General features: G+C 42.6%; 1 protein-coding gene across 2 annotated transcripts in view; it reads left to right on the top strand.

The window, feature by feature from the left end:
• The window catches only part of GRHL2 (grainyhead like transcription factor 2), a 499,408-nt gene that overhangs the window by 189,758 nt on the left and 284,286 nt on the right, over window positions 1-25,364 (top strand). Inside the window, exons 5-7 of one of the 2 annotated variants that reach the window (XM_078686942.1) lie at window positions 9,490-9,545; window positions 12,501-12,654; window positions 22,912-23,023. In XM_078686942.1, coding sequence (XP_078543068.1) covers window positions 9,490-9,545; window positions 12,501-12,654; window positions 22,912-23,023 — 322 coding nt within the window. Of the gene's footprint in view, window positions 1-9,489; window positions 9,546-12,497; window positions 12,655-22,911; window positions 23,024-25,364 lie in introns of both variants that reach the window. The other variant, XM_078686941.1, reaches the window with a different exon arrangement.

The raw sequence follows: 25,364 nt of genomic DNA, 5'->3' as shown, positions 1-25,364 counted from the left end.
TGAGCGAAGCGAGTAAGCCCTACCGACTCTAGATGAGGTTCCGTATTAGCCCCTTCCGTTCATCTTTAAGCCTTTCATGTATACATCCATCTTTTCATTCTTTCATCCATCCATCCACCCTTTCATTATTAGTTTGCCATTCATCCACCCTCTCACACTTCTAAACATTCATACATCCTTTTACCCATCCATTCATCCATCCATTTTTCTTCATCCGTCCAATTCACCCTCCTTTTATCAATCCATCCTTCCACACCTCCATCCAGGCGGCCACTCATCCATTCACCCATTCATCCAGACTTTTATCATTCCAGGCACTTTCTTTCTCTCACTCATGCAAATGTTGTTTTATCCTTACATCCATCAGTCCATTCAACCATGCATCCATCCTTTCATCCTTTTTACCCTTCCTTCTCGTCACAGTCTGTCCGTTATTTTCATACGCCCTTCATTTCACTCTTCCTTGCAGTCTTCTCTCTCTTTCTTTTCCTCTTAATTTCTTTGCTGTAATTAGTTTCCTTGCTTGACCTCTGTTATCACAGTGTCCGAGACTCGAACCTGTTTCCCCACTCCCAAAGTCGGGAGCTCTGGCAGTTAGCCACTTCCTATCCTTGTGTTTATTATATAAGGTTATGACAAAGGCAGTACATCTGAATTATTTTTTGTTAAAGCATATGCTAAATCCACTAGTCCTTTATGGATGGATTGCTTTTACACTTGGTTACATCCTGTAGACGAGGATCTTCTAACATGGATGCCCACAGATTACTCATTAGTAGTTAAGGATGTTGGTTATGTTGGTTATTCTCCCTCTAACAAAGTCTCTTTTTTATTGCATCAGCTTTTAGGCCTGGCTTAAAAGCATAGCTCTCTCAAAGGAGTTATGTGATCTCCAGAAAAATAGCCATAAGAAACAGAATTAAGAGAGAGACTCCTCCGACATGTTACTCTTCCCTATAAGCATTTAGTTGAAAATAGTTGTGCTATCCCCCCTAAGAAGCAGTTCCATTGCTCATAACTGGTAGGACAATTTTAACACAACCCCCATGTCAAATACAATAGGAAGGAGCCTTGAATGGTCTACCCCATGGGCAATACCGTAGCAAGGAGTTTCACATAGGAAGCTCTTTGACAAATACACATGACAGGGTTTCACACTGAACTGCTTGCCAACCTCCAAATGAAGAGAATTCACCTGATGCGCTCTGCGACAAATACAATAGGCAGGGGTTTTAAATTGTGAAATCTGAAAAATGCAGCAATAATCGGTTTTACATGTTAACTTTGACAAATGCAACAGAAAGGGTTTTAGGTAGTGAACTCTGGCAAATGCAATATGAAGGGCACTTACTTTGTGAACTCCATGATAAACACCATAGGGAGAGGCTTTACATTTGGATCTAATTGACAAATACAATAGGAATGGGTTTTGCATTGTCAACTCTATGACAAATGCAATAGGAAAGGGTTTAATACATAGATCCCTATTTAGGTCTGGCCTCAATAAATGCTTTATATCATGAAAGAGAGCTAATGGTCATGCCAATGTATACTTTGGATGTGCCAAAATCGTTTGACAGGTCTCAAGGCAGAGACAACACGGTCATGTTTATCTTCACAGTACAGCCAGGAGACTTGGTTTATTGAATTTTAAATGTGGTGTCAAAGGCAGTAGACTTCTCCTTGTACATTATTAATATTTTGACAAAGCCTATAGACATAACCTTTTGATTGTGAAACACATCATATTTTCTAGTAGGCTTATATTGCAACATCAGTGGTTTTTAGGCTTAGAGTCTGCGTGTGCGCCCATTATCAGATGGTACCTTACAGATAACAGGAGCCGACTACATTGACAGGGTTAGTTGCCCCTGTGATATTTCTTCGGGGTACATAATTTGCATCTTGGTTAATCTGCGAAGACTCTGAAGGAGGGGTTCCAATTTTTAATTCCACCTGACATCTTGGAAATATTTGGCATTTTGAGTATACTATTTAGGTGAGTGTGCATTAAAGTACTTTTCCTTTATAAAGAAATACTTTGGTTGAACATTGATTTATTGTGTGTGTCTTAGTTTGGAGTTTCTAGCCCACAACACCCACCTGAGTCAGCCTTGGACTGCGAGTCTGAGAGCCATTGTGAACTCTTTGACAAATGCAAGGGAATAGGTTTTCATTGCGAATTCTACAACAAATGTTAGATGGAAACGCTGTACACTGAAAACACTGTATCAGCTACAATAGGAAGAATGTATTGTTGTGATCTTCTTGATGAGCAGCACAGGGAGGGGCTATATAATGTTTAACATCAACAGACATTGTGACACAAATCTCTAGTTCAGGTGGTGCTATACTGGTCTGATTTTCATTGTGTACATTTGCAATTTTATGTTTAGTATTTAATTGTATGTGACTTGAAGGACATTGTCTTTCAAAGGTAAACACTCTGGAAATTGATTTCTTTATAATTATTGTGCTTTTTGTGGAGTTCTTTAATGCTTATTTAACCCCTATAATTGCTTTAATTCATTCATTTTACTTTACTTTTTTAACTGCGCTGTGGGTTCTCAATTCCTGTTGCAAAAATTGGCAGTAATTCTGAATGTCCCCTTAAATTTCTGAAATCTTTTGCTTCAGTCACATGCTGTATTATCAATAACCTTTTGAAGTTGAATGCAAATAAAACAGAGGTGCTGGTTCTAGGTAATCCTTCTTAGACCTGGCTCTCCATTTCATAGTTACTTGATTTTGGCCCAGCCCAGCTACTTCGACACAAACGTCTGTATTACTATAAGTGCTGAGTTTACCTTCTGTCTGCATGTGACAAGATCGCTGGTACATGTTGCTCCCTTTTGAATAGCTTAAGGGAAATTCTTCCTAGCCTCCATGTAGAAAGGAGAAGGTTAATGGGCCCCACAGCTATATCATCCCATTTGCAGTCTTTCCTGACTTCCTAAATATATTATCTGTCACCTTCAGTTGAGCAAAAAGAAGCAACCACATCTGTGACTTAATTTATCTCAGTGAGCTTCAGATACATCTAAGTTGTACTTCCTCTACAGGTTACCACTCAATAAACAGAACCTGCTTAAGATACTTTGCATGCTGTACAAAACACTTTCCTGAGTATCTCAGCTCTCAGCTTTAATCTAAGGAGCCGTCTCACATGCTTCAGTCCTCTTTTAATGCACTGTTGTTTGTTCCCATGTTTCATCACACAAGAGCAGGCAGAGAGTGTTTCTTGCTTCTAGTTCCTTTTCCTAGCACACCAGAGGTAAAGCTATCTGCCCAAACGAATGCTAGTGGGAGGTGTTCCTCTGAGAGTGCAGAGCACAGTACATTAGAGCCAGACCTGTTGACATTGTCAATGCTTGTTTTTTAGCCCTTAGAATGCCATTCTAAATTATTTAAAAATGCCTCTCAATTCAACTCCATTCGACTCAGACAGAGAATCATAAAAGCTTACAATTTAATACAAATTTAAACAAGCATTGGCATAGCCAATAGGTTTCGCCTTTGGGACCTTATAAGTATTTAGTTATGCAGCACAATATCATTGGTACAACAGCATCAACTGTTACATGGCTAAACACTTAAAAGGTCCCAAAGGCGAGACCTATTGGCTATGCCAATGCTTATTTCTTTTTTGTTTGCCAATGCTTCACAGTATCGGCAAAACATATGGGCAAAGTCAATAAGATGAGACACACTGCCTTTGCCAATGCTTGTTAAGTTCTGATGCCACAAAAATAAAACTCACTCTTTCACTGTGTCCAATCAATCATGGTAAACTGTATGTTAATAAGGAATATAAAGTCTTGTTCTTTACTCACTGCCAGGAAACCAACAATCTAGCGCGACCCACAACAGTAAATGGCAACATGAGGCAGTCAGTTGCAAATGCCAATAAGCAATTGTCAGTAAACAAGCTAACTGAACAAAGCACAAGCCAACACAAGAACAAAGAAGTTGAAGTTGGGGCAATTTATAGAGCGCACGTTTACCAAAAAGGTTTCATGGCGGTAAGAAGATAAACAAATTAACAAATTATATATTTAGAGACTCAGAAGGAAGGCAGCCATCGTCAATTAGTGCACGAGGTCACTTAAGACTGTCAACGTAGACACCAATGACAATCAAAGGGAAGGGTAGGATGAGTAAAATGAAGCTGGATTTAGAAACAAGCGTGACGTGGTATGTGCATTTCAGCACGCCAGACCCTGTTGTTATCATTTCCACTGAGTGAAACTCGTTAACGGTGCAGGTACCAAGGGTGGCGAGGGATCTATTGCAAAGTAACACCAGGATCTGTAAGTGAAAAACAGAACTAACAGAGGGCGCTTCCAGTGAGAGGAATGGGTCTAAAATTAGCCCTGGCCTGCCACTGAATAAAACACTAATAATAGAAACCCTCGCAGCTCCACATGCCCTCCCTGAAATAAGATACTAGAGATAAATACAGCATGAGCATAGAGAGGGCATCATATTCTTGGCGGCAGCAGTACTGCAGCCAAGCAATGCTGGAGACACAAAGGACGCAAGTGGTGCGCACGCGCGACGGGAAAAGTGAAAGCAGGCTGGCGAGTGGTGTGCGATGTGCGCTCACCATGACGAGAGAGGAAAGCCAGATGTCGCCTCTGCTCGTCATTGTGCGCGTAACCGCACGCTCTATGCCACCGGGTCGGACTTTTGAAAGCCCACTCACTAAATATCTCGACAGTCCAGCGCATGCGCTGGCTAAGGCGAGACCTAAAAGGGAAAAAGTTAATCAAATAATTAAAAACAGATGCAATAAAAAGATTTACAGATTTAGGGTGCAGCAGTTATAAACTTCTTTCTAGTGATGACAGACCTCAAAAATCTTGTCACTACCACACATGTAAACAAGTCCGGGAGCAATTGTAAAAATAAGTAGGCTGGTCTGCATTGTCTAAAATTTACCAATTTCATTAAAGGCTTAATAAAAATAATCCTTAAGTCTGTATAAAATTTGCAAAAAAAAGTAGGTGGATTGTTGATTGTTTAGAGATCTGGTCGCAAGGACAGCATATTAGCAGACAAGACCAGTTATTGGTATTGGGGAAACTTGTCAAACGATGAAAAATTTCTAATCTAAAATGTGTCAAGACAAATCCATGTTGAGCATTTGAAACACCAATTAAATACAGTTGCATCGTGTAACAGGTCAGTACCATTTGGTTATGTTGTATGGTGGGCTTCACCAGTTCCAGTGTTAATTTCTTTTCCTCTAAGTTGTTCAAGCATACTCTCTTCAATGATACTCTTGGTGTATGCAACAAAGATTCAGGATGTTCGTAATATTCAGAGTGACAAATATCATGCATGACATTTTTTATGTACTTCAGCCATGGTATTTTCAGTGCATGATCAGCACTGCAGCAGTCCTGTACAATGGCTCTGTTAAAGCCCTTATGATCCGATGTCCATAGCTTGTGCCAAAGGAGGACAGGCAGCACCCTTATCAAGTCTTCCAAATAGGTTACGCCCAATTCCGCATGACACACAAAGTTAGAAAAGCTGGTTGGAAGCCCTAAAAGGTTTAAAAAAAAACATTTTGGACCAGCTGTAAGGAATCAACATCTACGTGTCCCCACAACTCAGAACCGTACATCGCTATTGACAGGCAGTAGGCCTTATAAATGCTCAACATATCCCTGCTAAATTTGCCTCCCAATTTCCTAGAAAAGTTACTCAGGCCTGCAATTGATATAAGAAACTGCATTCTTCTCGATTTTACTGCACTTTTCCAGTTACCATTGCTATCGAATAAAATTCCTAATACGAGAAAGTTGATGTTTTAGGTAAAATCTAATTTCCTATTGAAATATTGCGTCCCTTGGCTAACTTTCGACCATCTTTCATAACGTACGTTTTACCTATGTTAATTAAAAGACCCAAATTCTCCATCAAATTTTCAAATGTATCTAAAAGATGCTGAAGAGCTTTGGGGGTGCGGGCCATAAGCACTGCGTCATCCGCATACAATAATACTGGTACTGGCCTATTACCAATTTGGGGCAGGTCAATACAGGAGTCTACAAGGATACTGCCCTTGATCAGAAATTAAATAAAAACGGTGTGAGAACGCACCCTGGCGGACCCCCTTTTTAATGTCACCTGGCCTCGTGCATTTGTCATTCATACCATATAGAATCTTGGCAGAACTCATTGAATACAAATATCTGAGAAAATTGACAATGGCACAGTCAACACCCATTGAGGCGATAATAGACTAGAGTTTATCAAGGCGACACAGTGGAATGCGGAGGTCAATTCCACTCTCACTAGCAAATTCAAATTAATGGCCTGCTCTGTGGTCCCAACACCCTGGCGGAAGCCATATTAAAAGTTGGACAGAATATTGTTAAAATCTGCCCACTCCTGTAGTCTGCCCAGCACAATACGACCCACCACCTTGACCAGTGAGTCCAGCAAGGAGATGGGTCTATAGTGTGTGGGGCAGTTGTGGTCTCCCTTTTTAAATATTGGCACAATATGTGATTCCGACCTGGACACTGGGAAACCAGCTCCCGAAAAGACTTAAGGACCAGGGTTAGGAGAGGGCCCCAGAGATCAGTGTTGTCCTTGAAGATGTCAATCGGGATCCAAGTGCCTGAATCACCTCCTCCAGTGTGAAGTTAAAATCAAAATATTTCCACAAAGAGTAGGCCCAGGGCAGACATCTCTCATCCCAGCCACAGAGTTATCTTGATCTTTTTCAGCCGAGCCCATATATAATTTCGCAAAATGGGCCACCCACTGTTGTTTGTTCCCATGTTTCATCACACAAGAGCAGACAGAGAGTGTTTCTTGGTTCTGGTTCCTTTTCATAGCACACCAGAGGTAAAGTTATCTGCCCAAATGAATGCTCGTGGGAGGTGTTCCTCTGAGAGTGCAGAGCACAGCACATTAGAGCCAGACCTATTGACATTGTCAATGCTTGTTTTTTAGTCCTTAGAATACCATTCTAAATTGACGTAAAAATACGTCAAATGGTCCATCATGGATGCCATGGATCATGTGACATTTCTTCCTTTGTTCGCGGGTGGATTATGTCTCTTTTTTTACTGCTGTGCTTTTGGGAGGTTGCTGTCTGAGAAACCCCTTCAACACATGCAGTCTAATCTGCTGCTATCAAAAGAAATCGTTCAAAACTCACCCTTTACACTAGGAATACCCTGTTTACATTTTTTTACATTTTATTGCCAAATAGAGACATCTCCAATTGTATAATAGCAGTGCTGGTCAAATCATTTGCCCCTTTCAAGTCCCCCAGTACTAGCATGTGGAATTTCATATCCTTTATTTTACTCCTGCTAGGTGATCCTCACCAGATTGGAGATTAATAACTGGCAGACCTCAATTAATAAGTGAAGTGGGATCAGCCTCTACTTTGAGGGGTGACAGCAGGTTCAGCTGAGTGTCTGTATATGTTTGGATTTACGTAGATGGCGGTCATTCTATCTTGGCTTCAAATATGGCACCATCTCTTATAGATCTTGAAAGTTTGGACAAGAACATGCCAGAGGCTCACAGTGGTTGGTGCCATGCAGCCACCACTCTCCTCTACCGTGGAAGAGCGGACCACGAACAGACAAAGACATTGGTCAGTCCACCAAAGAAGGCTTCAGGCACAGCAGCAAGAGAAAGAATAGGTCAGCTAGCCAAAGTGGGCAAAGTTGAGACATATTACCATGTGGAAGCCCTGGTCAGACACTGTAGCAGCCTTGTGAAGGTGACAAGCGATAGGCAATTAGCTAACAGCACACTATTACTGCAGCCTTCACATTCAGCAGATTGCTTTGCACTCAGGGGCCCTTCCTATTGGTGCGCTCAATGTCCATGCATGTTTGGCAATGTTGCCCTGACTCACATTGGAAGACACGGTACATATTTTATGATACAGTCTGTCCAGCCCTTCATAACTCCTGTGGTCCTGGACATTATAGCGCTTTCTCCAGATGCTAGCATGTTGTTGCCAGGATCTTCCCTGGCACAAAGATAGTCTATCATAATGGAATGTGGAGCAGCATATCTAAAAACACAGACTGCATGCTACAGACATGAAAAACTGGAACAATACTACCCCAAGCAATTAAATCGAATATTACATTGTAAAGGCAAACATGAGGTCTAGAATTTATTTTAGGAACATCAAAACTCTTCTCATCATAAAATTCCTTATTTTAAAAGGAAAGATTTCATCACAATATCAGATTAACATATTTTAAACCATCAAGTAAAGGATCTGGAAAAAGAAGACAACCCTGTTTTGGGAGATTTATCATTATTTTGATGCTTCTTCAGGGCTACCAAAATATTATAAATTGGAAATTCTTTAACCCTAATCAACTGTAGAAAAAACAAACCTATCAATATTTTCTCATTAATATATTGACTTAAACCACAGAAGACTTTCAAGTCATATTTGTGATTAAATAATACTACTACAATATTGTGGCACTGAATGGGTGGGCATTGATTAAGATTACATATTTGGCCATTTATAACGTTATAGATTAAAATATTTGAATTTGTTACGGGCACAAAATCGATGCTTTTATCAGTAATTCAATATTGAATAGATTTTCAAGTTCATAACATTTGCCTCTAGACCTCATTTTTGTCTTTCAAATCCACAATTGGACTCAGATTGCAAGAGGCCCAGCATTTAGAGGTGTAATCCGGAGGTTTTGTTTGAAGTCCCATCCTCCCTTGTTGCATGGGTGTTAACAACCAATCAAGTGCTGTGTGTGAAGCAGATACTGTCTGTTGAGTCGAAGTAGGGTTAGGAGATCTTGCCATTCATACAAACAAAAAACAACCCCCGATTAACAGATATGGAAATGAAGGAGTCTCTGTCTGAACAGGAATATGCTACAATGCCTAAACAAATCATAGAAAGTACTCATACAAAAGGCAGAATTTAAGTTCAAGGGTATAGTATTTTTTTTCCTTATTTCGTCCATTGTTATACTTTTGGGACGGCTTTAATCATTTTTTTTAATACAGAGAGTCTATTGTAACAATGACACACACTTAAAACTGAAATATATGTTGTGTTTATTACCCAGTGCCATTATGATCCAGTCCAGAAGGATAACATTCTGAGTCAGTCCTGGCTGATTTGGACCCTTGTGGCTATAGCTTAATATAAGAGCTCACCCCACTGCACTTGCTTTCCTATAGAGTCTGCCCTCCACCTCCCATCTCAGACCTGATCGAACTCAATTCAAATGTCAGACCTTGAAGGTTTATTTGTATTAAGTCGTGTTAAGAAGGGAATGAAAGTAGAAGACATATAAAGTCTTCAAATTAAAATATATTATTTTTATTGAATAATAACTGTGATTAGTTATTTCTGAAATTACTATTTCTGAATTTGCTAACTGTTTCGGGTGTACATTAAGGTCATATATTGTTTCCTGATAATTTGTTGTCTTGATTGTTTTCTTTCTAAAACCTCAGAAGTACGGCAACGCATCGGTTGGAGCAGAAGAGTTCATGTATGAGGACACTGGAAGGTAAGCAGTGAGAGCTTTCTTACCAGATGAGGGGGCATACAAGTAAAAAGTGTTGTCAAGTTTAGAACATGGCCGAGAGACGTCTGATGCAATGTTGTAAAGAGGTGCCATCAGATGGGATTCGTGTGACCATTTTACACGGTCCTGGATCACAAAGCCATCTGCACACCCAAGCTCATGCTGGGTGCACACATGGAATGATTTGCAAGTGCAAATCTAATGTTCGAGTAAAAAAGGTTAGCATGTAATAATGCATCTCCCTGCAATCACACCTTTTTTTTAGATAGTTTTTATAGTTCAAACTTGACCCTTGTGGGGATCAAAGCACTTTACAGATTTACAGAGAGGAACATAGTGCTAGCGATAAAATCAGTAGTAATCATAGTGATATCAATAAAATCAGTATCAATGTTTAAGAGTCACCCAGAGAAGCGAGGGAATGTTATACAAGGTTCGCAAAATAGAGGGGGAAACATCAATAAAAGCCAAAAATATGTGCAAATACACCATGTACAGTTGCGTTCATAAACGCTTGCATAACTATGCATTTGTAAATACTTGCAGTTCTCACATCTTCCCAGGAGTACTTGAATTATTTGGTGCAAATTTGCAAATTTGTCACCCATTTCAGCCCAGCAACCAGATTTGCCGCATTGCGGTGCGTGGAAGGGAACGACCAACAGAGCCATATTACTAAAACGCCACTGTATCCCACCACCACCCCCTGCTCCCCCAGGGATGTAGCACTTTAGGTTGCCTTGCACCATGAACAATAGCACAAGGGTATGCGTGTGTGTGTTGTATGTGTGTATGGGTGTGTGTTATGTTAGCCAATTACACATTGCCATTCCAATGAACTATGACTCTGAAGAATCACGGACTCCTGATCCAAAGTTTAGTATTTTTATTACCAAGCCAAAACCAGTTGGACATACAAACAACTCAAGACGACGGTGTAGAAATACATTGGAACTTATACAAAGCCAAACATACGGGTGAAATTGCACAGGATAATCAGTCCCAAAATCAGGGTACAGAAGATGACGGGTCCCACGTCCAAATTACCCTTCATTGGAGGTTCAGAAGTAAAAAGCATTTGTCGATCCATATACTACTACTAACATGACGTCCCTTCTTAGCATTTCCCAGGCAAGTTCTGCAAAGGTGTCAGCACGTGAAGGCTTCCTAAGAAGTCCATTCACGTTAAATTGGTCAAGTAGCATAAAGCTACCGGGTTCGTTCTAAGATCCTCCCTCTCTCTCAAGGCAAGGTAGAAGTCCCCGGACTTTGTCTCTGACTTCAATACAAAAGTTTCAGGTAGTGTCCCAGAGTACACTTCGGCATCACCCCATCCAATCAAACCACATCCTTGTAGATAACTTTCCATGCAGCAGTGATCCTCCCTGGCCTTCACTTGATTACCTTGATTCCCAGACTCTCTCCAAGGAGAAAGAACACTGACCCTTATTATCAGCATTGCGGTTCAATGTATCTTCTCCTCCCTAAGCCTAAGTCCTAAAACAAAGACATTATTCTAACTACCAAGGATGAATTTCTCCACCTGCTACAGAAGCTTGAGAAAAAACAATTTCCACATGCACATGAAATTCACTACAGAGTTTACTGCAAGAGCTTCCAGGGGAAAAATACAATTCTGGCCTACAGAGTTCGGTCAACAAAAAAAATGGCACATGAGTTCAGAAAAGCACATGCAGAAATGAACATTATTACTGAGCTCATTCAAATCAACAAATAAATAAGCACATTCATTGCAAATGTTTTCATTAGCTATACGTACAATTCTGCATGTTAAGGTTTTCGTCTAACTATGCATAGTTGCAACGTTGATTTCTTCACGTTCACATTGAAATATACCTAACACTTCACCTTGCACGTTATTACAATACACAATCTAATGACCAAATGTTAACACAACAAATGATTATATGTAAATTACCCATGATTATAATGCGCCCCTACAAATAAAAGAGCAAAATCGCGCTCTAACAGTTTGATGCACATTAGGAAGTTATACCCACTGCATCACGGCAATAAAGCACTGTGACTGTAATAGAAATGTGCCATTATAATGTTGTGCACAAATAGCATAGGTTTTTCCAAGAAACTGCTCTGTCGGTAGTGCAAGCATTAATGCGCTAGCTCAACGAGTAGCAGCGTCTTTCAGCATCTGTGTGCGCTTGCGCACAGCATCATGGCACGACCATTGGACTGACAGTCTATGACTGATAGTATCTAACAAAGCAAGAGATGGTATGTAAGCTGAAAAGTATATTCATCCATGACCTAATAAACAAATGGATGAATAACACATAAGAAAGGGTGGAGAGTTATTCAGGTAAATTACAAGTGTTTAAGGAAGACACTTTTTCAGAAGTTGAGTGACCCTTAGTAAAATGTATATATGAGTATGGTACTTTGCTGATGATTTTAATACTCCAAAGTTATATGACCTTGCGAACAGAAATAGCTGTGTTCCTACACATGACTTGTAGTTTGTAAATATGGTACATGATTACAATTAAAAGTCTATTGTTTGGCGTAATTCCTAGAGAATCACACTTTTCCCCCTGCAAGTCGCACAGATTTCCACTCTGCAGTGGAATCACATATATACCTAGGAGTGCGCACTTAACTTCATGCACATTGTAGATGTTCACGCGCAGTCCTCCTGTATATTTTGTACTGGATTGTCTGCAGAGCTAATAATGTACACGTTTTGCAGACATTTGCTTTCCACCTGCAAAATGATATTGTAGGTGGAGATGTGCCTTTAAATCCCCATTGGGAGGTGCTTGGGTGCTGCATACAACACTTCTCTAATTTCTTACTGGTGTAGATATGACATGTTCCTAGCGATCTATTCACCTGTGATGTTTTCAGAACTCGAAAGTGTAAAGTTGGAGTACTGGTTTGTTCTTTTTATTTTGACAGCAGCACGTTTCAATACACGCTGGAAGCTACCAAGTCCCTGCGACACAAACAAGGGGAGGGGCCTATGACTTATTTAAACAAAGGACAATTCTACGCCATCACCTTGAGCGAGACGGGAGCGAACAAGTGCTTCCGGCATCCAATCAGCAAAGTCCGGGTATGAGCATCTAAAAAATGTTTCTCAAATTAATTTCCTGTTAGAAATTCCAGTTGACTAGTTACAAATGTTTACTTCTTGGTCGATTTGTAAACCTAACCTATTTAAGTGTCATATTTAGTTCCGTTCTAGGTGATTTGAGCTAATTTTGAACAGATTATATTACTTTATCTTTGTGAATCGTATTTAAGTGATTTTTAGATGAGAAATATTGAGTGAACACAAACCCTATGTTTTCAGCTATGATCCAGGAGCGGGGTCCTTATGCAGGAGGGAGGGATTGTGTAGTGAAGTGTCACCTCCCAGGGCCACAACAGGGCACCAGGTGTTCCAGCCCTCCTCCATAGCCTTTTTTGCTGATATGCAGGAGGGCTGTGAAAGCTCACAGCTGTGATGTTGCCCTGTTCACAAACATGCACAAGGCAGCTGTGATAAGCCACTAATGGTGCCTTGAGTTTAGCCACCCACACCCTTGAACAAAGTGAGTGGGAAGAAGCAGCCAAAATACAACCAGCCTCGCCCTTGGAGAAGACAGGAGTATGAGGTTCAAAGTTACACCACCACTCTTGGGCAACGCCCAGGGTACCACACAATCCCCTTGCACTTTGATGCTGCAGGGGTGGGTGTCGGGTTGAAATGTGGACTCTTTTTCTGAATAGTATGTCAGAATATTGTTAGAATATTATTATATTAGAATATTAGAATAATTTTGTCTGACAGAAATACTGCAACTAAACATTGTTTCAAAAATACTGTCCCAATGGGGCAATGTTTTTGTAAAAGATATTGAGGATGTGTGTAGTGATACAATGTTTGTCTTACTTCTGTTTCCACCACACATTAACAGGCCGGGTCTTCAATGTGATATGGCTAACAATATTTTGGTTAGGATATTCTGGTACATTTCCTTCTCTCCCCTTAGGCAAGCCTTGGAGGGCCGGATAAATCTGGGACAGCTAGCTAGCTACCCCGGTGAAAAGTAAACCTCCTCCCTTAGGCAAAGACGGGGTAGTGAAATGGCATGAGGAAGAATAAAAATCCCCACTCTTGAGTAAGTTGAATAGGTTTTAGTCCACCAGGGCCATGGAGGGATTCGATTTTAGGCACCTTGCCTAGTATGTCTGGGATGTATTTTTAACCTCTTCCTGGTCTCAGCAAAGCCAACAATATTTACGAATACATACATGTCGTGACCCGACAGACAGGGCGACAGGACATGGGGACACTAGGACCCTTTGGGTCATAAGGGAGGTGACCAGGTCACCGGACACCACATGCGGCTAGGGACAGGAAGGACGGTAGAATGAGGAGGACGGATATGGAGACGGACGTGCATGTGACCAGATTCAAAGGAAACCAATAAAAGAAGCATAAAAGAACCAACCTGTGTCCTGAGTCTGGTATGTTGTCTGACGCACGTCGTAGAACACGACAACTGGCGACGTAGGAGAAACGAGCTGACGTGTCGATCGACGCGTATTGTCTGTCGGCGCCATCAGGAACAACGAGGCGCCCTACCAGGTGCCCACCCTGGATTTGCAAGAAGGAAAGGAAGGAGAAACGAGCGACATCGGAGCCCACCCGACTGCTTCTGAAGAGACTGCCAACTAAGTGCGGTAAGCGCGAAAAGAAGCGTGCGATCGAAAGTGAGGCGCGAGCTCTCGCAAGAGTCTCGGCGGCCATCTTGAGATCAGGCGGCTGGGCCAATCAGAGGCGAGATCGGAGAAGCGGCCATTTTCAAGTCAGGCGAGTGAGATTTCGATCGCGAAATCTCGCGAGAAGAGCGGCGGCCATTTTGAAAAAGGGACACAATAGAGAAACACCATAGAAACCAACAGGGCGGCCATATTAAGGCCAGGCAAGACAGAAAAACAAGCAAATACACAAGAAAAAAGATCAAGAATAAAGGAAAAGGACTAAGAAAGCCCAGAAGAGGCCAAATAAAGTGGAGAAAAGGAATAAAAAGAAGAAACAAAAGGGATAAAAGATAAGAAAACAAAGAGAAAGAAAGAAAAAAAAAAAGACGAAAGGCAAAAAAAAAAAGAGACAGTAATAGAAGAAAAAGGAGAAAAAAACAAAGAGCAAAGGAAACATAGAACAACACACAAAGGAGCGAAAGAACAAAAAGAGGAGAGAGCACATAAAAGCAAGAAGGCAAGAATGGCAGACCCAAAACCCAAAGCACAATACAGGAGGCCTCTGCCATTCAACTTATCGGAGCCACAAATTGGAATTAGGTGGGAGAAGTGGATCAGACGGTTTGAAAGATATATGGAAGCAACAGATGTAACAGACGGAAAGAGATTACTTTTACTGCTGAACTTAGCAGGGGATGACGTCGAAGAACTTCTGGTGACACTGCCAACAGAAGAAACAAAGCCATATGAGAAGTTAAAGAAATGCCTAATGGCCAAGTTTGACCCACAACGGAATGTTGACTTTGAACGATATACATTCACTATTGCGTGTCAACAAGTGGACGAGACACTGGATGACTTCGCGACAAGGCTGAGGAAGTTGGTGACACATTGTGAGTTCGACAAGTTCGACAACGAACAAGCAATAAGGCTACGGATCATTGAAGGCTGTCGTGACACAGGATTCAGGGCAAGAATACTAAAAGACCGACCTCATTGGAAAACATCCTGTCATTAGCGAGAGCAGAGGCGAGAGCAACAGAACATGCCAAAGAAATGGAAAGAGGGAAGAACGTTGAAATCGAAAACGCACACCTCATGACAAACAAATATCGCACGGGCCGGTGGAAGAATGACTGGAGGGAAGAAACAGAGAGGAGACAACATGAAAGAACATGCTACAGGTGTGGAATGGAATTTCCACACAGAGGCCCGTGCCCAGCGTTTGGCCAGACGTGCAAAAGATGTAATGGGAGAAACCACTACGCCAGCATGTGCCAAGGCGTACAATTAAGAGATGACAGAGGAAGAACAGGAAGACAACAAGAGTCGACGACTAGACATGTCAGGTATGTTGACAGAGAAAGGAGAAGTTCATCACGAGGGTCAGGCGAAGAAGAGGACGAAGAGAAAGTGGAAGACTATACCACATGTCGGTGGTTCACACAGAACTGAGTGGGGGAAACGAAAAAGGAGAAACAACACATCCAACAGGCAGAAACACCCAAGAAAAGACGGACTTGGCAAAGATAGGAGTAGGAGCACATGAAGCGGAATTTGTACTGGACAGTGGTGCAACATGCAATGTCATGTGTGCATCAGAGTACGAGAAGATGGAAGCCAAACCGACACTGAGAGCGTCCAGGGTGAAGATCTTCACCTGGGGGTCAAAGGAACCGGTAACAAGCCTGGGAAAGTTCACAGAGGAACTGAGACACAAAGACAAAAAGAATAAAGAAGACGTCCATGTGTTGAAAGGCGATGTCCCAGGACCATGCCTGCAGAGCAACAGCACCGCCCAAACAATGGGTCTCATAACGATGACACATGACACAGAAAAAGTGAAAGAGACACTGAGAGCAAGCGACGAGAAGACGCAGGGACCAGAGAAAGAGGAAGAGAACGAAAAAGAATCACTGAGGGAACAAACACAACAAAGGGCGGCCGTAGAAAGAGAGGAGACCACGGAGACGGCGCCAGCTGGCCCACATCATTGGGCACACGGCAAGGAGCTAGAAGAAGACGAAGTGAGGCTGGCAAGCGGAGAGCAGAAGGAGGACTACCAACAGACAGAAGCAGAAGCTGATGGTGGAGAACAGCGACCAAAAGGGGAGTGCAAGGGGACAAAGAGACTAAGTGATGAAACGTAGGACTCAGAGACTGGGGAGAAGGGTCGACCAGACAGATCTCTCTCTCTCTCTCTCTCTCTCTCTCTATCTCTCTCTCTCTATCTCTCTCTCTCTCTCTCCTCTCTCACCACAACGATGAGTAAATGATGTAAAGGGATGAAGGGGCGGAACTGATCAGTCGAACTGCACTATGAACATTTGTTTGCAACAAAGGGGGAGATGTTGTGACCCGACAGACATGGCGACAGGACATGGGGACACTAGGCCCCTGTGGGTCATAGGGGAGGTGACCAGGTCACCGGACACCACATCCGGCTAGGGACAGGAAGGACGGTAGAATGACAAGGACGGATATGGAGACGGACGTGCATGTGACCAGATCCAAAGGAAACCAATAAAAGAAGCATAAAAGAACCAACCTGTGTCCTGAGTCTGGTATGTTGTCTGATGCACGTCGTAGAACACGACAGTACATAACTGGAGCTTTCCTACTTGTTAGTCAAATTTTTTCTTATGCCTCCAAAACCACTGAATTAAAATTCACTAAACCGAGAAAAGGCTCCGAATGACGACAGCCACATGCCATAACAATGTTGATATTTTTCATTTCGTGGAACTGAAGTCACACACACAGACAGGAGCAACTTTCCAAAGGAAAACCCCATATTAATTGGCAATGTGACAAGTTTTGGGGTGTCCTTAGAAGTTGTGATCCATGTGACCAATCGGCACAAGATTCGGCATGTCCAAAGCCTGCGGCTAAACACGGTTCCCACAAGCCTGATGAAACTTGCCCGAAGGGGCAATGCGATCTGAAGGGCAAAGATAGAATTCCGATGAATGAAGGTGACAACAGACATACAAGACGGCCTCTGTTATATTGGTAAACATGTTGACCACTCACCAGCCTTCTGCTACTCAAGTGTTTGTCCTCGTAGTTCCCTCATCGGGCACTTCACTCTGCATTTGTCCTTTCTCCATGTCACTTACACGTTTTAGATGTTGGTTCACATTGTATGTATGAGGCACTTGTCTCGCCCTAGGTTGAGTATGTCTTGTGGCAAAATAACACTCGTGTTTCAGCCTATAGCGAATGCTGGCAACTCAGTAATGACTTCTAAACTGTTCCAGCGACTGGATCGCACTTTTTTATCCAGATTTGTACAAGATTATTTTTCAGTTCTGCAGAAAGCGAGGACAATACTTCCATTATGAGAACATTTGAACTCGGCTATCGGGTGTACTGCTCACAATGGAAGCACAGCGTTTCCGCCTCATGAATGGTTTGTTGTTTGAAAGTGAGCTCCAGCTATTTTCAGGCGCGTTAAGTGGCCTCGCCTCCTTTTTGCAAAATGTGCATCGACGATGAAGCCCTAATGAAAGCTGACCTCATGTTGGGTCGCAAAAATAGAGGGACTACAATTATACCGAAATCTGACAGGACAACTGTTGTAAAACAGGAAGTGTCGCAGCAAATCCGGGTCACCTGGTCACCCTAGTCTAATGCACCATCACAGGCGCCAGCACCTAAAAGCCGGCCATTTTGGAAGTACAGGAGAGAGAGATGGCAACTGTTGGAGAAGACACAGAAATGCGTTTGTTAGATTGAAACGATCTTCGCTTGTCATTTGGTTTTCTACCTGTTTGTTTTCTTGCTATTTTTAAGGTGTTGATTACCACCCATAGCACCTTCAGTGGACTCATCACAACAAAGTCTGGCGAAGACGTGAGAAACAGCATGTCGTCAAAAACACAACCAATGTATACACTAAAATACAAAAGAATAATTAATAAGCAAATAGAGTTACCGGTCTCTCAATCACACCCTAAATAGTCTCTTGGGACTTCAGATATGCAAATACATTTTTAAGTCATCAAAGAACATCAGTGGTCACTCAATCAATCAATAAGGATTTATAAAGCAGGCCAAAACACCCAATAGGGTATGCAGGCGCTTGCAGGCCCCGGAGGCTTATTCAAACATCCAGGTCTTGAGGGCCGGGTGTTAAATTAGCAGTGGAGTCTGGTAATAGTTGGCATCAGGAGCCGCTCTCTTTTAAGGTTCAGCTACCTGTCCCCCTTTCAGATTATAAGGCATGGTGAGGCCAAGGTCCCCTCAATCAGCTGGTGGTATCTCCACCTCTGCTCCTTCCAATGGGCAGCCAAACATCTGCCATATTTGAAATGGGTGCCTGATCTTGCTGCCGGAAGGTCATACAGTGTGCAGGGGAAGACGGATTGCCTTGTAGTGGTGCTCGCCACCTCTGACCTGACCATAAGCCTCCGTTTCCCACTTCCTAGTGCTTGGGGAATCTCCGAGAGTTACCCTTTGGCCGATCACATATTCAGGGCAAGCTGTGTGAGAATCCACAGGTAGTCCTTGAGCCCCAGGAGAGGGGAGATGACTCCCACCACCCCCACACCTCAAGCCACTATGGTAATCCACTGTGACAAATTAGGTATTTAGGGATTCTGTAACTGGTATAGCATGAGTGCACAATGCCAGCAAGGTAAACACCTGGACTCCCCCCTCAAGTACAGCAGTGTGGTGGGGGCAACCAGGGTATTACTCAGATCTAGAGGGTCTGGGCCAAATACGCATTCTATCTGGTGTTCTTTTAGGTGCTACCAGGAGTGTACGAGATGCAGTGCTCGCATTGCTACTCTTAATCTCACCACCGTGCACTGTTCCAACACTACCGTCCGGCCAGCCGCATACTTGTGCGCAGTTAATGTCCACATTGTTGGCGTGAGAAGGGTGGCACTTAGGCACAGGCAAAGGTGGTGCCTCTATCCAGGTGTGAATAAGTCCCAAATCATATTCTGTAAACCTGATGTACTCCCAATTTAGGGCTAACTCCTGAGTTTATGTGAGTAAGCTAAGCCTACAGAAAATAAACTCAGGCCTTTTAGTCGTTTTCCTTGATTATGACAGAGGTTCTCACCTCTACCTCTACTAAATTGGATTTACTGGAAGAGAGCCTGGGGTTTGAAGAAATGCATCAGTAGCAGCCATGTTAAGAAAGTTTTGCTAAATGTGAACAGTATAATAGCCAGGTACTTTGATTGGTCTTACTAAATATACGAAGATTGCCACCCCGTCTGCAGTGAGAATATGGACCAGCCTTGCCCCAGCATGCCTTACATCAAATTGACTCTTTGTTATGAACCTAATATGATTTGTAACGTCCAAGTGTGTGCCTTTTGTGACATGGACAGGATCTTACTCATTAGACCTGTGTAGATAACTTTGGCCTGAGGTTTCTGTTGTGTGACCACCAAGAATGTTTTATTTCAGAAGGTGGTGGCACAATGTTAAGAGATTACAATGAAGGATATGTAGTCAGCAAGAACATCTGATTGAATTTCATGTCTGGACTAAATTCACAGCTGCGGGTGAAGTTCTCAATGACTTAAGACACTGATGCTGCACTAATCCAGGAATGGGACAGAGTGAACAAATGAACACAGTTTTGTGACCATAGTTAGTTTAAGGGATTACATGTATGTGTTCTGTGGATCCAAGACAAGTGCTTTCTTTGAGCTAGCTGCCATGTTCCCAGTGCTTAATTTGAGCCGGTGGTTGCCACCAACAACCACTGGCACTCGTGTTTGGGCACCGGCACTTATTATTTGTCAATGAACATTTACCAACAATCGAAAGATGGAAAACCATCACAACGGGAGACAGCAGAAACCTGCACACGTGAGATAAAGGGGAAGGGAGTGTCTGGTAGTGGATGGAAGATCCATCATCTCGATTCAAGACTATGCAGCCTTGTTATTCGGCATGCCGACATTTAAAAGCACTGTCTGCAGACTGGAGCTTTGAGCACCGGCACTCACTCTTTTATACATTTGAATATTGGAATGTTGAGAGCTCCTTGATGAAAATGGAGTGGCTCTAGGCTTATAATGGCTGGTAGAAGCCTTCTGCTTCAACAGTTCAATGTTTGTCTTTCTGTTTCTCCCTAGAGCTGTCTACCCTTAGTGGGTGGAATGTTCTAATAGCCGTGTAGCCCTTCTGCCTCAGGCCGTTCTGGTTGTTAAAGGCCCTCAGCCTCATTATATGCCCTCGCTGAACTCGGGGTTCAGGGCCTATAAGAACCGGTAAAGCCCTCTGCAGCTGGCTATATGCTATATTAAGCACCGCACTTTCGACAGCCCCAGCATAAAGGATTATTAAGGGCATCATGACGGACATGTGTAGGACACTCAAAATCAATTTTTTTAAAGGTTACATTTAGGAAAGCTGCATCAAGTGCCCTGGATAGGACAGTAAACTTCTATGTGCAGTGCACTGGTGTGGCCCTATTATACTGCTGCATTGTAACAAATGGCCTTAAAAATGGCCTTGTTTTTAGGGAAAGGAAATGTCAACATTGAAAAATATCCTTGTACATGGCACTGCATCTGTTTATTGGGAAATAATCTTACCAATGTGTTCATGTATTAGTGCACCATACGAGGATTCAGGTGCTCAGGGAAGACTCAGAGGGATGTAGGGTCACTGGCTCTTTACTGTGAATCTGTTGGTAAACTTTTAGGGACCTTATTATTCAGCAACTTTTACACTAATCTATTTGTTTTATTTATTTTGAGGGTTTTATATAGCACGAACAAGACCCCTGCGAGTATCAGAGCGCTTTACAAGTCAAATGTAGAAAACAAGCTGTAGCAAACAAAGATATAGGTGAAACAGCTATAACTAGCTTATACATGTACACATCAGCTATCGTGAAAGACAAAATGACAGCTATTGAGCACAAATACATAGATAGTTATAATATACAGTAAAGCTAGCAAAAGGCCAGAGTTCATGTGAATTTAGCCATAAGGATCGCTTTCACTTTTTTTTTGAAGGAGGCAGAGGACTGGTTTGTTCTTGTTTCAGTAGGCAAAGAGTTCTAGATCCGAGGAGCCATACCAGAGAATGATCGGATATAGGTTTTTTTCCTGGCAAATCATTGTGGTTTTAGAAGAAGTGTCTTGGCACTCCTGGAGGCTCTGCTGCCCGCAGAGATCTCCAGTTTCTGAGCTAGGTAGTACGGGGAATTGTGGTGTAGGGCCTTGTGCGTCATACAAGCGATTTTAAGATGAATTCTAGCTTTAAATGGTAGCCAGTTGAGGGCTCTCAGGTTAGGGGATATGTGAGAGTTTCTCTTTGAACCTGTGATGAATCTCGCAGCTGAGTTGATAGTGGGGTGTCAATGACCTTGGGAGGCCGCATAAGGTTACCGCCCCATATTCCACTCTAGTTATTACTAGGGCTTGAACTGCTTGTTTGAAATCAAAGGCTGGGAGAAAGGGTTTCAGTTTTCGCAGGGTCTTCAGGTGGAAGTTGGCTCCTTTTGTGGAAGCGCTGATATGCTTCTGCATCTTTAAGTTGCTGTCAAGCGTTATCCCTAGTGATTTCGCTGAGTCGACGATGAGAGGTTGTCCTTTGAGAGCTGTTAAGTGCTTCAGCCAATCCAGGATAGTGGGAGTTTTGTTAGGGGGAGCGATTAAGAGGAATTCCGTTTTGAGGGAGTTTAGTTTCAAATGGTTTTCGGCCAGCCATGTTTGGGGTTTTTGTAGAGTGGATTTGAGTGATTTAATGTCATCAAGTGAGTGGATCTTGATGTAAATTTGCGTGTCGTCTGCATACATATGGAAGTGAATCTTGGCGAGGCTGTGAATATCGGTAAGAGGTTCCATAAAGAGGGAGGAGCCTTGTGGAACTCCTAATGTGACTGGCATGGGTTTGGACAGGGATTGGTTGACCTTGAATCTTAGTGATCTGTTTTGAAGGAAGGAGGCGAACCAGTTAAATACAGTACCAGACATTCCTATTCTGTGTTTCAGGAGTTCAAGCAGGTTGTCGTGTTTGACGGTGTCAAATGCTGTTGATAGGTCGAGTAGGATAAGTAAGCAAGCTTAGTTTTGGTCCAGGATTTTTAGAGCGTCGTCAATTACATGTGTCATGGCTGATTCGGTACTGTGACCTGCTCGGAAGCTTGATTGAAATTGGTTAAGCAGGTTCAATTGATCAATGTGACTGTCCAGCTGCATGTTAACACATTTTCCAGGAGTTTGGCTACCATAGGTATGTTAGAAATCAGACAATAGTCATTTAGGTCCGAGGGGTCAGCTGTTGTTTTCTTTAGGATAGGCGACACCTGACCTGTTTACAGGATGTCTGGTCTAGTAATAAAGAAATTAAGGATAATAATGGTGGGTAAGTGGGAACAGTCCCACAAGCTAATATGTTGATACTTGGTTCAATACTCTAGAATAGATCTCCTAATAAATCCTACTCAAGTGTGATCATTCATGTCCTTTTACTCTCAATGTTCCTCCTTGTTGAAGGATGGTGATATCCATGTGCACGACTAATGTTCATTTCTGCCAGAAAGCTACCGTGGGAGCTGGAGGTGTCCTCAGCAAGGCTTGCTGGTAAGAAAAGGCCTGGCCTGCTCATTAATGGCATTTCTAATTCTTTTTTTCTGCAGAGCGTGATAATGGTTGTCTTCAGTGAAGATAAAAACCGCGACGAACAGCTGAAATACTGGAAATATTGGCACTCGCGGCAGCACACAGCGAAACAGAGAGTCCTCGACATAGGTAAGCCGAGTCTCAAGATCAGGTTGATAGAACTCAAATGGCAAGGATGGTTGGGACACAAAGTGGCTTTGGGCACCTCATCAGTAGCAGGAAGATGAATGTGCAATTGTAACGTTGTCGTAACGGAGCATGGTCATGCTATGTGGAGACAGGAGGACTGGTACTCAGGATACTTGAGAGTCGTTGAAAGCGTTTGCTTCAGATCTTGGTTCATGATGAATGGAGTTGAATATCTCACAAGAGCCTGGTCGGGTCCGTATTTCAGTGAATGGATTAAAAAGGCCATGTTTATAGGGGCATTATTTGGATTTTCTATAATTTTTGGACTTCAGTTCCACTCTAAGATTTAATGTGTTGCTTGAGTGTTGTTTTTTTAAATATAAAATAGCACTGGAATTCGTAAAACGTATCAGAAGGGTGCTCTTTCAACTCTTACTTCACAGACAGTAGGAATCAATTGCAGAAGAGAGGATGGAAAAAGGTGTAAGGGGCAGTGGAGGGAAAAGAGAAGAAAGGAATAAAGGAAGAGAAGAGAAGGCTCCTTCCTGTTACTAATATATTAGATGAGTCAATTTTACGAACAAGTAAATATTCCATGAAGTACAAAATTAAGGACCTGGTCGCAAGTTGCCTGGTGCTGGCTGGATTAAATCTGCGCTAACTTAATTATTTTTACTGTGCAGTAACACCCCACCACTACCACGTAATTATGGGTAGTTACATCCCTTGGAGTGGGGAATAACTGTGTAGGCACAGAATGACTATATGGACTTCTATATGTTCGCACTGGGCACTGACCTGTGGAGAGGGCACTGGCCTCATGGGGTGGGGGGCGTTGTGTTTAGCAATAACATGTGATTGGAGAGATGAGGGCACTTTTGCCCGATGGTAGTGAGGGAATCCAAGGAGCAGATAATGGGATGTGGGGGAGCCAAAAATAAATATTGCACCGGGATCCTCCAGTGCTAAAGCCAGCCCTAAGTACGCACTTACCACCGGCTCTGAGGAAGTGGTATGTGTGTGAGGATATGGTTTGAGGCTAGGGAAGGGAAGAAGAAGACTGCCTTGGTAGGCAAGGGGAAGGGGATCTTGTCAAGTGGCAGCATTGCAAAATTCCCTTCTTGTCAGAGATTAAAGTCAGATGGGACCTAGGGACAAGGCTTAGCTGCTAGTGCAGCAAAGCCTCGAGTTTTTATCAACCAGAATTTCTGGCTGGTAAAGTCGGGTCTGGGGTTCTTGCTCACGGAAAAAGCAGGCACAGGAACACCAAGTCATTTGTGATTGGGCACAGTGGAATAGCACACTGGAATTCAGCGCCGTCCGGCTCCTAACCGGGCCCTAGGTAGAGTGTACTGCTATCCTTGATATTTGGACTCATACCAAATGTCTGCTTGGCCTAACATTCTATATGCCTAATAAGGATTTTTAATCTTTTCCCCAGGCACTTCGCTGTATTGTGTGGACCACTTTTGCTCAATTAATTCATGGTTTGATGGTACTGTTAGTCACTGTTGAGTTGTCATGGCTGATAAAACGGGGTGCTATTGCAAATTCGGGCTAGACAATGAATTTTGTGGGTGTTAAACAACCCAGTTTTAAGAAAAATCGACGACATCCAAGAATTGCTTCGTTTTTTTCTGAACACTAGATAAACATGTTTCATGTAAATGACAGAGCTACACGGCTTTTATTGATGTAAGCAGTCGTTTTAACAAGTTGGGTAGACCCACAAAATGGCGGTTCCTGATCCTTCGTTAGTTCTGCTGATTAAATGACACCCGGCAGCAAGGGTGCGAACACACCCGCAACACCACCGCTGAGCAAATTCTGGTTCACCATCGTCTCCTCTCTTTGTTGCTTACTGAGCTTCCCAGAACTCCTGCGTCTATTAGTTCGTGATCTCGTGCGTACCTAGTATGCTTAAAATATAAATATGATTTTGCTGGCTATGCTAATCATGGGCTTTCAGAGAAAAATCTGTATTTTTAATTTGATTAATTCTGTCAGCATACTTTAGGGACTCTACTGGAAGACAGTGTTACCCATGAGACAATGCAATAATGCCTTTCAATTGAGGTCTTAAGTTTGGAACTGATTATGATTGCAATGAAGTTTAACTTATAACCAATATTTATTACCGTATTTATTACAGATTCAATCACATAGGGATTTTGCAGAAAGTTACAATTAAATGTGTATTTAGGATAAAATGGGATGCTTAATGAAGCCTGAAGAGACGTAGGGCCAAATTTACTAACAAGTCACCCAATGCAACGCAGCAAAACAACTTGCTGCACAGCGTTGTGTGGTAGCCTAGTGCTAACACAGGCACCCTTGCGCC

This window comes from Lissotriton helveticus, chromosome 4_1 (genome assembly GCF_964261635.1).
Source record: "Lissotriton helveticus chromosome 4_1, aLisHel1.1, whole genome shotgun sequence".
NCBI classification, from domain to species: Eukaryota; Metazoa; Chordata; class Amphibia; order Caudata; family Salamandridae; genus Lissotriton; species Lissotriton helveticus.
This window is presented reverse-complemented; position numbering and strand designations above follow the sequence as displayed.